At 56.1% G+C, this 14,931-nt stretch overlaps 1 protein-coding gene across 3 annotated transcripts in view; it reads right to left on the minus strand.

Moving 5' to 3' along the window:
- PDE2A (phosphodiesterase 2A) overlaps nt 1-14,931 on the minus strand; it is a 63,105-nt gene that overhangs the window by 28,921 nt on the left and 19,253 nt on the right. For all 3 annotated transcript variants that reach the window (XM_046637580.1, XM_046637577.1, XM_046637579.1), the window contains one exon: nt 1,096-1,185. In XM_046637580.1, the coding sequence (XP_046493536.1) occupies nt 1,096-1,185 (90 nt within the window). The remainder of the gene's footprint in view (nt 1-1,095; nt 1,186-14,931) is intronic.

Raw genomic sequence — 14,931 nt, forward strand, 5'->3', positions numbered from 1 at the left:
ACCCCTCTATCTCCCCCTCCCCTCTCTGGGGGCAGAGCAGACCCCTCCATCTCCCCCTCCCTGGGGGCAGAGCAGACCCCTCCATCTCCCCTCCCCTCCCTGGGGGCAGAGCAGACCCCTCCATCTCCTCCCCACCCTGGGGGCAGAGCAGACCTGCCATCTCCCCACCCTTCTTTGGGGGGCTGAGCCCCTCCATGCAATCATCCAGTGCTCCCCCAGATCAGGGCTTCCCTAGCTCACAAGTGTCTTGGATGGGCCGAGGTAGACATTTCCACTGTCCCAGGAACCCAGTCACCTGGACCACAGCTGTCTTCCTGCCTCCAGCTTTGGGGACACAGTTAATCCAGGGCAGGCCATCCACGCTGGCACCAGCACCAGGCACCCTGCTTGTGGAGACTTGGCCAGTCACCTCCTCCACCTCCCAGGGCAGCCTCAGTGGCCACAGAGGGGCCTAGGGCAGCCTTGTGGACGGTGACCTGGCAACCTCCCCACCCCTTCCTTTCCAGATGTTTTTCCACCCCAGGCCAGATGTTGCCTCAATCCCATCCTTCTCCAGGAGGATTTATTTTTGGGTGCCAACATACCACCCACTTCCTACCAATTTCACACTCAGTAAAGCTCACTCATTAGCCCTCCTCCTGGGTTCTGAACTTCTAGGAGGTTCTGAGAAGGCAGAGCTGAGGAGAGGGAATGGGGATGCTTAGGTGCCAAGCCCCATTTGTCCCTGTCATGCTGCGTGACCTTGGGGGAAGCACCCTCCCTCTCTGGGCCTCGGGCAGTTCATCCATCAAGCAGATTCAAACACAATGGGCTCTGGTGAGGTGGAGGGTCACATTCTGAATTAGCCCTATTTCCTGGAGCAGAGGCTGCCTTTGGCTGGCTTCAAGAGTAGAGGAAAGGACATTCCAGGCTATGGGGACTCAGTTTAGGCATCTCTTCCTACAGGAAGCCCTCTCACCCAAACCCTTCACTTCCCCATGAGAGTCCTCTGGGTGGGGACCCTGACTCTTCCTTCCTTTTCAGTCCTGTGTGAGGCACAGCAAAGGGCTGGACGAAGGTTTGGGGGGTGGGGGAAATGAGAGGCAAGGCACCTACCACTCTAGGGAGCACGGCGGAGAGGGCCTCCTTGACAGCCCGTTGAAAGCCCGCAATGTCGATGACGGAGCCCAGGTTCAGCAAAGCATCCTGGAAGAGACGAGAGAGCTGTGAGGCCTTGCCGGGAAGGCCGGGGCAGGCAGTCCCATCTGCCCAGGTGCCTGTGAGCACAAACTGCCAGCTAAAGCCACAGCCCAAGGCTCTCAGACACTTGAATCCCAGGATCTCAGCATCCCAGAGTCCAACAAGTCTTAAGGCCCAAGAATGTGCAAGTCTCCTCATTTTACAGACGGGGAAACTGGGGCTCAGAGAAGGGCCAGGGGCTTCGCACAGAACTCACAGGGAGGCAAGAGGTCAAGCCTAGACTAGAGCCCAGGTCTCTTGACCTTTAGCCAAGGACAACTAGCATCACAGGGAAGGCACAAGCTTCCACATTAAAATAAAGCAAAACAAGCAAACCAAAAAGCCCCAGTTGGAATCCGAGCTGCACTATTTATTAGCAGCATGTGCCCTGGTCAAGTGACCCAGTCTCAGTCTTCTATCTGTAAACTGGGGGCGACTGTGGCTAACTCCTCCTCTAGGCTGGCATGAAGGTAAAATGACACTGAGCCCTCAAGTCCTGGCAGAGTACCCAGGCAGAGCAAGTGCTCAGCTGAGTGTCCACTCACTCTGAGTCCCACTCCCTTTCCCCAGGAGGGAGGTTGTCCCGTCCAGGCTCATTGTTCAGCCCAGGGAGAGGCTGGTTTGGAGCAGCATGAGTCCAAGGAGAGTCTGAGCCCACCAGGTGGGAGAATAGCCGGGCCAGCCCCTGGCAAGAAGGAGGGGAAGGAGAAGTCAGCCTTGACTGCCCCTCACCCTTCCCATCCCAGGAACAGGCCTCGTCCTTGGAGAGCCGGAACAGAGACAAGAAAGATCCTGCTTCTCGCTCTATTAACTCGGCCAGAGCCACAGGGATCAAAGATAAAGGTAATGGAACAGGGGATCCAAGGCCAAGGCAGGATCGTGACTCATATCGTCCACTCAACCATGCCCTCCAGCTAGCCCTTGGAAGTTTTCTGATGTCTTCCCTGTGGATGGCTGGGTCTGTGTTCAGAAAGCAAAGTGATTAACTGTAGGATGAAGGAGACATGGCTTGGCCCCCATTCATGTGACAATGATATGAAGTTGAGGGTCTCAGTGGACCACAAGCTCAGCATGAGCCCATACTGTAAGTGTGCTAGTAATAAATTAAAATGCTGAAACTACAGGCCCTATTAATAAAGATCTGTTAACCTGAGTAGAGAAGATGACAGTTCCCCCACTTCTATAGGCTGATTAGACTAGCCCCAATGCATTGTGCCCCAGGAGAGGACAAGATGAGACTCATTCAGAGGAGGTGACCCATGTAAGGAGGGAACTGGTAACCAAGTCTTGCATGTGACTAAGACTGGAGAACACGGGGTTGCCTAGCCGAAAGCAGAGCAGACCCAGGGTCTCAGTCTTCAACTCCAATCCCTCAGGCTCTTCTGGGCAGGGAGACTGGACTCTGTGGCCCAAGGGACAGCCTGGAGACCCACAGGATTTCACAGGAGGTTGGCCTTGGCCCGCTGTAATGAAGGACCTTCCTCCAGGCAGAGCCAGGCTACATCTGCAGAGGCCGCCAGGAGAGAGGGAGGAAGTGAGCTCCCCACCCCTGAGGCCGGGATGGGCTAAACGCCCATTTGTCAGAGGCTACAGAGGGGCGCCCTGCAGTGGGGTCCAGGCTTCAGCTCCGGATTTCACCCTTGCTTCTTCTTGGCTTCAGTTTCCGCCTTTACCCCCACTCCCACCCAGTCCCGTGTTCCTGGGACGGGGCCAGCAGTGGGCTTTCTCCCTGAATGCTCCCTTGGCATTGCTTTCCCCAGCCCCAGGTTCCCTGGATCCCTCCCACTGCTCAAGGATGAAGACGCATTTTGGTCATAAGGATGTGTCTTTGCCCTTGGACATGAGAAGCTGCTGATGCCAAACAATACAATCCCAAAATTGGAGCAACTGTCCTTTAACCCTCAGGTGCTCCTCATCACAGTCCCGCCCCCTCCCCACACCCCCAGCGCCACACATACCCGCCACACAGCTACAGACCATCAGGTCCTTGCAGAAACACCCCAGCAGCCTTGAGACCCTTCCAGTACACACGCAGGGTCACACGGGTGCACCTATTTCCTTATGCATTCACAGGGCCAGGGCTCAGAGCCCCTGCACAAAGGCTATTGTGGCCTTTCGAGGTCACTTCTGCGGACTAAAGAGGAAGAGCTGATGCCCCCAAATCCCAAAATAAAGTCTGCCAACTCGGGCTGCTCAGATTGGGGCTCCCAGGGCAGGGATCCAGCAGGTGGTGCTGGTTTAGGTCTGTTCCTGCCTGGAAGCAGGGGGTGGACAAGCTGAGCCCTGGGGGCCCTGCCCTCTGGTGGAGTTTGACATGCATGTGCTGTGGATGTTGGAGAAGAGGGGCCAAACAGACCGAGTGAGCTCTGACGTAGGGGGAGAAAATTTTCAAAGCCACAGGCTTGGGACAGCTAAGTCTCCCCATTTGACAGATGAGGAAACTGAGGCTCCAAGAGAAGCAGTGTCCCATCTGTGGTCAGCCAGTCAGTCAGGGCAGAGCCAGGTCCAGCATCTAAGTCTCTGGATCTCCAGCCCTTGTCTGCTTCCTGCTCTGCACTTGACCCTGGCTCCCTCCCCAGGGAGGGAGAACGGTCTGTCCTTTGTTCTGATTGGGGTCTCTTCCACCTGCCCTTTACGTGGATTGGGGATGCCCTGACCTGTCCTTTACTGGAATTGGTGGGTGCCGTCTGGCCTTTGTTCTGATTGGTCAGTTTCCTGTGACTCTCCCGGCTAAGGGCAGGATAATGGCAGTGAGGAAGGACAGTAAAGGAACTTGGGGAGAGTTGAGACAGCAGCAGGGAGAGACTTCACATCCTTAGCCAGAGTGGGCTGGATGCAGACATGGCCAGCAAAGCCCGGGACTCTCACCTGGCATCCTTCTGTCCATCCACCTCCTGGCCCTGCCTTGCCCGCCTGAGGAGTGGGGCGTGTTGGGTGCAGGAACTGCAGCTGGGGGGGAGCCGCTTCCTACCTGGCCCTCAGAGGGACCTTCAAGCCTTGGTCAAATGCCGTCTCTTCCCAGAATCTTCCCCAGATCTCAAAGCAACCTCACCTCTACTGCAGCAACTCAGGGAGCAGACGGCTCAAATTCCATGAGGTTGAGGCTCAGAGCGCAGAAAGAGAGACTCAGTGGGGAGCAGCTGAGAGTGGAAAGTGGGGAAATTTCCCAGTTGGAGGCACAGGTAGGAAACTAACGAGGCTCAAGTCAAAGGCTAGAGCCCCAAAAATCTTAAAAAGAAGAGGAAAGGAAAAGTACAAACAGCCATACCTGCTCTCATGCACATCTACACGTGTCACACACATGCATATTGCCATGTGCACACCACTGCCCAGCATACATGCACACACCCTCACACAAACATGCACACACTTGGGTAAAAATGCAACCATATATACAAGGCACACACAAATATGCTCTTAGGCATGCACACACACAGACACACATACACACACACACCAGGCTCAGGGTGGGGTGAAGGAGGTCACATTTCCTGCCCTTGCAGCTTTTTGGAACAAACATCAGTATAAATATCAACATAGCAACCTGGCAATTTTTCAGTCCCCAGGGAAGAATTTGCGGTGTCTAGAAAAGAGCAGCAATTTCCAGTCCTATCCCAGATTGACTACAGAAGCCCTGTGCGGCCTGAGCAGGCCCCTTTCCTCTTCTGAGCCTTGGTTTCCTCATTAGTAAAAATGGGTCCTCCCAGCTCTGCAACATATAGGTCAATGGTTTTGTGTTTTAATTCAGTGAGGATGGGTGGATGGATATGTGAATGGACGGATAGATGGATGGATAGATGGATAGATGGGTAGACGGATGGACGGATGTGTAGATAGATGGGTTGATGGATAGATGAGTGGATGGATGGACAAGTGGATAGATGGATGAATGGATGGACGGACAGTTAGCTAGAGCCTTCCTGCTTTCCCCAGCTCCCTCCCTGCAGCTCTGTGACTGGAGGTAGGGCCACTCAGCACCACAGACAGTGCCACTCCCCACGTACTAGTTTCTCACCCCAGGTACCAAGAAAGGGAAGCACGTTGTGAGTCAGGGCTCCTCCGGAGCCACAGTGGGGCTGAGTCAGCATTTCTGCACTCATTTGAGCAGCAGAGAGGGTCTGGACTAAATTACGTCTAACTCCTTAATGCCTAGGAATATATGAAGCCAGAGGCCTCACCCTTATCCCTTATGGTGCCACAGCACAGTGACCAATGCCCTTCTTGAGGGTCAATGTCACTGTCACAAGCTGCTCTCCTTTCTTGTCTCCATGTCTTTCTATGTCTTTTCCCACCTCAATAAGCCCTCCTATTGCTCCCCCGACTGCCTGGAACCTAGAGCCCACCCCTCCCACTCTGAAAGGGAGCCTCACAGAGTCCCTCACTGTGGCCTAGAAGAAGGCAATAACATCCACGCCAACAGTCTAGAACCTCCCAAGACTGAGTTGTGTCACTGGGACTGGCCACACACTGATCCATCCAGCTCTGCCTCGGCTAGGTCCCCTTTGTGACCCAAGGGCGAGACTCTCTCTCTCTCTGGGCTTTGTATCCCCTTCCCAAAAGGGGGGTCCTTCAAGACCCCCCAGGGCTTTGGAGCCCCTCTCCCTCTCTAGTCTTCCTTCCTTCCTTTTGGGGCTCTGTCTCTCTGATCTCTCCTCGTGGATCTCTCTCCGTCTCTCCATGTCTCCCTGCATCAACACCCATGTCTGTCACAGGCTGGTCTCCTGTCTTGCCTCCAAAAGGCTCGACGTCTTTTCCCGCCTCCAGAGTCTCTCTCCTCTCAGATGGCTTCTCCCCCAGTCTCTCTCCTGCACACTCCTGCCCTCACCTACTCCTCCCCCAAACCTCCAAGTAGTCAGCTTGAGAACTTGAGGAGAAAGCACCTGACCCAAGATGGGCCCCCACAGCATGGGGGAGCCCAGGAAGGTGGCCATGATGAGAGAAATTGGGGGTGCCAGGGTAGATGCCATCAACACTCTTGCTTCCTGCCTCTCATTCTAGTGGGCAATATACATTCTCTTATCTTCCCAGAGAACGAGGGCTTCAAGAGCAGGGGAGCAAATCTGATGTCTCTGTGCCCAGCATGTGCCTGGCACTAGGAAGCCTGGCTGCTCCAACGGGCTGACTGGCAGGACTCCTCCAAAGGAGGCCGCTGGGGGCTCAGGCCTGAGAAGCCCCCTTTAGCTGTGCCTCAGACCCTAGCCGGAGCCCTCCAAGCTTGCTCTGTGACTCTCCCCGTCCTCACAGTCTGCCTGGCCCTGCAGATCAGGAGATGGCAAGGAAGCAGGAGAGGCGGCTCCACTGCCCTCGCCTCCTGCTCGCCCACGCCTGCCACCTGCCCAAGGAGCCGCCTCTAACAGACACTGCGCCTTAAATACTCAGCGAAGAGCTGCCCAGAAAAGCTAAAATCTTGCAGCCCAGTCCTCCCCTCAACAAGGCTGAGCTGGACCAGGGCCAGGAGAATGGAGGAAAGAGGCTTGGTGACCTGGGCCACCTGATCTGAAGGAACTGGCAGGAGAGAGACCCAGGCCACAGTTGCACAAGCTGGAATGTCAGTGTTTTGCTGGAGTGGCGCACGGGGCTCTGGGGAAGGGGAGGCAACTTTCGCAAGCACGCACTGTGGGCTGGAGGCGCCCACCCGTGGTTCTCAAACTGAAATGTGCACCCGAATCCCCTGGAGGGCCTGTTAACATACAGATCGCCAGGCCCCACCCCGAGAGTTTCTGATACAGCAGGTCTGGGATGAGGCCAAGAATCTGCAATTCCAAAGCATTCCCAAATGATGCTGATGCTGCTGGCCCAGGCACCACACTTCGAGACCCGGAGAGTATACTGCCTCTAATCCCACAAACCCTGGGAGGTGCCCATGTGACCATCCCACTTTATAGAGGAGGAGACTAAGGATCAGAGGGGGGGGGGCTGCGCTCAGGTAAGGACTGAAGCAAGTTCCTGTCACTTCCGCCACGTGAGGGGGACTCCTCAGGAAAGATCCCAGAGGAGCAGAGAGGCGGAGGTGCTGGGGGGAGGGAGTGGGGTGGGGCAGTGGGGTGACGTGGACCAGGGCAGATGGAAGGGGCCACTTGGAGCTCAGGAGTCCAGTCCCACAGGAAGGCCCTCCCCGCCCCTCCCCACCTCCTCTCCTCCTTTTCTCTTTTTTCCTCCTTCTTTTATACCTGCCCCCTTCCTTTCCCCCTCCTCCTGCCCTTCGCAGACTCTGGCTTCAGTTGTTACTCCAACAGGGCCGCGTCTCCAGCCTCGGAGCCACACTGGAGACACGTGCACTGTAGAGTACACCTGAGCCCAGTCTTGGCATCTCCTGCCGCCCATGGCTGTCGCCCTCCTCTCTGATGAGCTCAGCCCCCACACTGGTAGCGCGTCCCTCCATATTCACAACCAGCTCCTCCCGGGCCCCTCACCCTTTTGAAGCCACTCTTGGCCTCTCCTCTAGCTCCTGCCTCCTCCGAAATGCCCTCTGGATTATCCCAGGCCCCCCCTGGATCCCTCAAGGGCAGGTTTTGGGGGTGGAGGAAAGGTGGGATGGGGGAAGGAGTTGGGGAGAGAAGGTAGGAGTTGTGTAAATAATCAGCTCTCCGATGGCCTGACTCACTGGGATTCCTCAGTCCCTAGCACAGGGTCTGGGGTCAGGAAAGGAGAGGATAAAGGGACAGCCAGAGTGGGCAGAGGGAGGGAGGCCAGAGGGAGGGAGGCAAGAGCGAGTGTGGGGAGGGGGAAGATGGCCCCAGGAGGCAGACATCAGATCAAGGGGGCCAGGACAGGCTCAGGGCTTCCTCAGCCCCCTCCCCACCCCGGCTGCCTCCTCCACATGGCAGAGCCAGTAGCCACCTGCACCCTCATTATGCACATTCTCCTCAACGCTGCAGGCTTCCTCCCAGGCACATCACCAGCATCCCCCTCATCACCGCTGTCCCGACCATCTTGGTGACCTGATGCCTCTACTGTCCTTGACTCCTGGCCAGGGGCCCACGTGGGCAGAGTCAGGCACAGCGGGCAGTCAGAAGGAGGCAGACGTAAGCTCGCTGTGAGTTAGTCATACCACAGAAGAGAAGCCAGGGCAGGAAGGAAGGGTGAGCTCCCTGTCCCCAGGATGCGCAAGGATGGGGCCCTCCCAGGGAGTCTGGCCCTGGGGAAAGGGCTTGGTGAGCTTGGCTGGGAAGCCGGCTCTGGGTTCCATGACCCTAAATGTCTTCAAATCCTCAGCCTCACCACCTCACATGGCCTTCATGATGGGTGGGAGCTGGACAAGGCAAGCCCAGGAACCTCTGAGAGGCGGACACTGTGGCCCAGGCAGGAGAGGAGGATGGAGCTGAGTGACCAGCTGGGCCAGTGTCAGAAAAGAGTGCATGTCTCTCAGGAAATGGTGGCCAAAGGAACAACTGGATACATGAATGAATGAATGAATGAATGACCTCCCTTTTCTGGACCTCCCTCCAGGCACATTTTGTTCCTCTCAGGCAATTCCGAGCTCCCCCCCCCCCAGGGCTCTTACAGCCCTGCGCACCCCCATCATGGCACAGCATGAGTACGTGTCCATGCGTCCATGTGCTGCCACTATTTCCCATCTGACTGACCCATCAGAATGGGAACTCTGAGAGGGCAGAGGTCATGTCCTGTTCCTTCCCAGGTCCCCAGCATCACCCAGCCCAACACAGGTGTTAGGAGGTGTTTGCTGAGCTATAAAATGGTTGGTTGGACTCCTGAGCGTCCGGGCTATTGGGCTGTGAAGCATATGCCATCACCAAACAGAGGGGTGGCCCCCAGGACCCCTGGAAGCCCCCAGGCAGGAAGACAACTGAGACTTCTCAACGTTTCCCAAGTCTGGCACAGTCACTGTCTTAGAGAAGGAGCCTGAGGAATGGGGGTGCCCTGTGCTGAGAGCTTTTGGCAACCTTTCCAAGGCGTCTCCATGGGCCAGGAGGCCCTTTGTACTTCAGGATTAAATCCCGAGGCAGACGGGGCTAGGGACAACATGTCAGGATGGAGGGCTCTTCCCCAAGAGGAGCACTATCGCTCTCACCTTCTCTCATGAGTGAGGTCACCTCCTCCAGGCAGCCTTCCTGGGTGGGTCACTTGTCCTCCTCCCAGGCCTCCTGAGAATTCCCACAGGACAGAGTCTGGGGGCCCTGGACCTCGTGAAGCCCAATCCCCAGCTTGGTGGGAGTAGACTAAGGCCTGGGGAGGCAGGAAAGCTCTTGCCCAGGGCCTCACCTGGGGTTAGGGGACCATGCCACAGCCCAGAGTCCTTCAGGACACACAGACTGCCTCTCTTCTGAGCACTGTTTGTCTTTGGGGCCTTTCCACTTCCCTGCATTGGCCAGCGGATGGGCTGAGCCCCTCTCAGATGTGGGGTGAGGCTGGTGTCTCCTCCAGGCCAGGAGCAGGGCCTCACGTCTCACCCTCTGTGCCAGCCCCAGTGCCCAGAGTGGGAGGTAAATGCTGGACAGCGCTGGCTTGGCACAGGGTTAGTGTGGGCCTGCAAAAGGCAGGAAGGAGGGGCTGATCTGGCGAGGGGCTAGTGGAGTAGAGGGAGGTGGGGCCTGGCAGAGCCCATCTCCACTCTCCTCCGGGACAAGGCAGGGAGCAGGACACAGAGCGGCTGCCAGTGCCATTGACACCTGCCTGGGGCTCTCCCTGACTCTGTCCTGAGCTCTCTGTTTCTGCCTCTCAGCCTCCCTGGGTTCTCCATGTCTGTCCCTCTTGCTGTCTGTCTGTTCTTCTCTGGTATGTGATTCTCCCACAGCCTCACTGCTGGGCCCCATGACTGTATTTGGTTCTATCTTGAGGGCCTGGTCCATCTCAGCTGTTGCCCAAATCCCAGGGCGGGGGGAGTAGGAGAAAGAGACTAAGACAGAGACAGAGACCGATTCAGACGCAGAGGGACAGACAAGAGCCAGGAGGGGACCCTGGAGACAGGGGCTGGGGAGGCAGGGCTGGCCAGGGTCATAAAGCCTTCCAGACCCTAAGGGGAAGACCCTGAGGACAAGGCCAGATGGCGGGAGGCGCGGGGGTCCACCCTGTCCCTCTGCGCTGGCTCCTGGCCCCGCTTCCCTCTCCCTCACCCTGCTGGAATGTGTCAGCACTTTTATTGTTCCTAAAAATAGCCCTTCTGTATTGGGGGTCGGAGTGAGGAATCTTCTGGGCAGGGTTCATCTCAGCCGTGCCCCGCCTCTGGGCTCCCATCCTCTGTTTCCCAGAGCAGAGGCCTCGTGGAGCTGTCCCCACCCCTACCTGCAGTGCTCTGTTAAAACCTGAATGGGACTGTATCTCTCCCTTACACAAGACTGCCACTGCCCCTGGGGCCCCCAGACAGGCTCTGAGCGCCCAGGCCTGTTAGGGAGCTGTTTGTAAAGCTCTCAGAGCCTCATGACAGGGCCACCGCTGCCCCTGATCACTCCCACCATCCAGGCTCGCATGCTCTAGCCTCTCCCCAGCTCTTAGCCTTGCTGCCCCCATTCCTTCATCCCTCCCACCTCCAGGCCTTGGCCCCTCCATTTGTCTCCTGCACCAGGCTCTCCTCTCTTCTCCCCTCCTGTCCTTCTAGGCGCAGCCCTGCTCTGCTCTACTCTGCTCTAGTGCCCTGCCCACGGTGCCATTCACTCCCTGGTCCTGTCCTCCAGTGTCCATGGGACTCTTACCCCTACCTCCCTTCCACTGCTCCCGTCTGCAGGTCAGCAGGGGCTGGGTGCACGGCCCGAGCAGGATGTTGGCCCTGAGATACAGCCTTCTCCAGGGAAGGGGACACTGGTGGGGAGACACTGCAGGCTCTGGGACCCCTACTGGCCCCTCCATCTCCCTTCCCCAGCTCTGGTTTTCTCTTCTGCACCGAGGCCTGGAAGGTCTCTCCATTTCAGTCTCCAGGGGAATGCCCATCCAGTCTCACCTCCTCCCTGCCTCTGTTTTTCAGATGGGGGAACCGAGCCCCAGAGAGAGGAGGTGATGGACCCACGAGCCCACGGGACGCTGGCCATGGGCCTCGGTCATGCTGCATCATTCTGCAGGGTCCCCATCAGCGGGGCTCCAGAGGCAGGGGCGGGCTCCTCACACCACCCCCGCCCCCCACCCTACTCGGGCAGGCAGGCTGCCATCCAAAGTTATTTGCCTTTGGAGGGCCCAGGAAGCCAGAGAACAAACATCCGGAGTCTCTGGAACTTCTCCTACTCTCTCTCCTCACATCCCAAGGATCCAGGAGCCACTGAGTGCACAAGTGCACAAGCGCACACACACACACACACAGCCCAGGGCTGGGTTAACATGTGAGCACAGGAGATCTCATGGGACTGTTGTGCCTGTGAATCTGTGCAGATCTTCTAAAAGCCCAAAACCGTACAAAGATGATGATGGCTGCCCCAGCCTTACATCAATTTTGTCTTGGAAATGAAAATTAAAATCACTTTTCTGTGACTTTTTTGATTGCAAAATTCTGGATACGCTCACCAAACCCAAGCTTTTCTCTCACTGTGCGGGGAGCTCCCATGCTGCTGGGGACCCAGGCACCTGTGTGGCCAGCCCATCAGTCATCCACAACGCGTGTCCCTGCAGGCCATCGTGTGACCACGGTAGAATATGTCCCTTGGGTCACTAGGAGAATGTCTGTGTGAAAGTGTGTGATTCTGTCGGAGACCATGTGTGAGAGTGTAAACGTGTCAGCACCCCTGCGTCCATGTCTGTGCATGAGCCATCTGCACATACAGGTGACTGTCACGGCCTGTGTCCGTGTGTGTGAGATTTGGTTGTTGGTGCGTCTGTGAGCTGGGTGTGTGCAGCATGTGCAACTGTCTGAAGGGACTGCAAGGGCCCCGGGGGCTGGTGTCGTCTCGAATGAGTGAATGAGTGTGTGGCTGAGAGTGCAGGCATCTGTGGATGCATGTGGTCCGATTCTCCTCCCCTGTGCACCCCCATCACCTCCTCCATCACCTCTGCCAGATCTGGGCTCACATCCCCACCCTGCCACATGTCACTTGTGTGGCCCTGGACAAGTCTTTTAACCTTCCTGGGCTTGGTTTCCTCGTCTATAGAATAGCGCCTTCTCCCAGAGCTGCCGAGAAGACTAAACGGGAACCTTTGGAGTCCTGCCTGAGCTGGCTCCCAGCAGGGCGTGAGGCCACCTCTGTGCAAGTTACAAAGAGGTGACCCTAACCTCTGGGTACATGCAGCTCTGAGGGGCAAGGGCTGGAAAGGGAGGGAGGCCTGGGGCTCTGCACTGCCCCACTGAGGGTGGAGCCCCTGTGCAAAGAACCATCTGAGGTTAGAGGCAGTGGCCTTGCAGGTGAGCAAGGAGCAGCAGCTCCCTGTCTCCTGCCCCCACTCCAGGTGCGCAGTCTGGGACCAGAAGGTCTCTGACTCTGGAACTGGGGTGGACATCTTCCGGATGATGCTCTGAGGACACCCACCCCCTCCTAACTTCCCCTGGGGCTCTGTCCCCTTGGCCCACCCTCCAGCCCTCCCTCCTCAAAGCCCAAGAGAAGGCCTCACCGAAGCCATGGGGAGGATTGACCAGACCTGGGATGCGGAGACCAGCTAGGCTGCTTGGAGGGTCAGAAACCGCCCACCCAGCTTGACTCATTGTCAGATTGGGAGACTGAGACACGGAGAGGGCCAGGGACCCTCCCAGGGACATGAGGGAACCCAGTTGGTCCAAGTTCCTGTCTCAAGATCTCTGGAGCTGGAGCTGGGGAGACCCAAGCTTTGGACTCTGTTGGCTCCTGAATGGAGCCCAAGGGAGTGGGTGGGGGTCCCAGGAAGCAGGCACTTCCAGACCCATCTCCTCAGTTGTTGGTTTGGACGTCCTACCCATCCCCACCCTCCCCACCCAGGCCAGATCCCCTACTGGTGTGATTAATCGAATTATGAGGTTTTTCTTGAGCAAATTGCATCGGCCTAATTGAATGAGGCTGCAGGAGCCCGGGCTGAAGGCTGACAGCGGGTGAGGACAGCAGGAGCACGGAGAGGACGGTGTGGGAGCAGGTGGGGCACTGATGACGCTGAACAGGGGGAGGTGAAGAGAGGGGCCGCGGGCATTGGGGAACACGACATCACTCATTCAGTACGGCCTCTCTGCACACACCCATCACACTAGGTGCCTGGGCAGAGGGACGGAGGGGTGGTGCTCCTCAAGAGACCACGGAACATTTGCTCAGGGCCAGGGCACGTAATCCTCCCAGTAGCCCCATTTTATACCAGAGGAAACTGAGGCTCAAGAGAGAAAATGACTCGCTGAACGGCAGAACCAGAGAGGGCTGTTTGACAGCACAGCTCTGGCTCTGACCCGGACCCTGCGCCACCCACCAAAGGGCCCCGTCCTGTCTCCAGGAGGCTGTCCTGGGGAGTTCAGAGAATGGAGGAGGCCTCAAGGCAGCTCACGCTTGGGCCCAGACACCACGTCCAGCCCTGTTAGGTGTTCCTTCTTGTCTACTCTGTGATATCTGTCCCCTCTGATGGCCAGAGGCTGAGGCTAGGGCTGATCCAAAGTGGATCACACACTCCCCACCACCCACAGCACACCCACCATCCCTCTCCCTCCCATGCAGCACCCCACTCTGTGTCACACTCATCACCCCAGGACAACACACAGGGACACAACCACTGTCACCCTCACATGGCATGTCCCACATACTGAGTGACACACAATCATTTCATGGTGTCCACAGTGTCACACATCACTGAGTGTCACAGGGTCACACACAGCGAAACTATCACTCTCACCCTCACTCAGGGTGTCCTACATCCCCAGTGTGACACACCATGTCCCCAATGTCCACAGTGTCACCCACACACAGTGTCATAAACACAGCCCCAGGCTGGCTCTGTGTGCACTGCCACATTTCAGCATCATCCAGGACTTTCCAGCCTTAAAAAAAAAATCTTTGGTGAAATGACATCATGTCTGGGATTTGCTTTAAAATACTTCAGCAAAGCAACCCAAGGAATGGGAGAAAATATTTGCAAATCATATATCTGATTAGGAGTTAATATTCAGAATACATAAAGAACTCCTACAACTCAACAACAACAAAAACAAACAACCTGATTTAAAAATAGGCAAAGGACTTGAATAGACATTTCTATAAAGAAGATATACAAATGGCCAATAAGCACATGAAAAGATGCACGACATCACTAAGCATTAGGGAAATGCAAATCAAAGCCACCATGGGACACCACTTCACACCCATTAGGATGGCTACCACCAAAAAAAAAAAAAAAAAAAAAACGAGAAAATAATAAATGTTGGTGAGAATGTGGAGAAATTGGAAAACCCTGGTACTGTTGGTGGGAATGTAAAATTGTACAGCTACTGTGGAAAACAGTACAGCAGTTCCTCAAAAAATTAAAAATAAAATTACCACATGATCCAGGAATTCCACTTCTGGGTATATACCCCAAAGAATTGAAAGAAGGGTCTTGAAGTAATATTTGTACCCCTATGTTCATGGTAGCACTATTCACAATAGCCAAAAGGTGGAAGCAACCCAAGCGCCCATCAATGGACGACTGGATAAACAAACTGGGGAATATTATTCAGCCCCAAAAAGGAAGGAAATTCTGACACAAGCTACAGTGTGGATGAGCCTTGAGGACATTATGCTAAATGAAATAAGCCCTTCACAAAATGTCAAATACTGCATGATTCCACTTATATCAGGTACCTGGAGTAGTCAAACTCACAGAGACAGAAAGTAGAGTGATGGCTGCCAGGGG

The sequence above is a fragment of the Equus quagga genome, chromosome 14, assembly GCF_021613505.1.
Source record: "Equus quagga isolate Etosha38 chromosome 14, UCLA_HA_Equagga_1.0, whole genome shotgun sequence".
Lineage (NCBI taxonomy): Eukaryota > Metazoa > Chordata > Mammalia > Perissodactyla > Equidae > Equus > Equus quagga.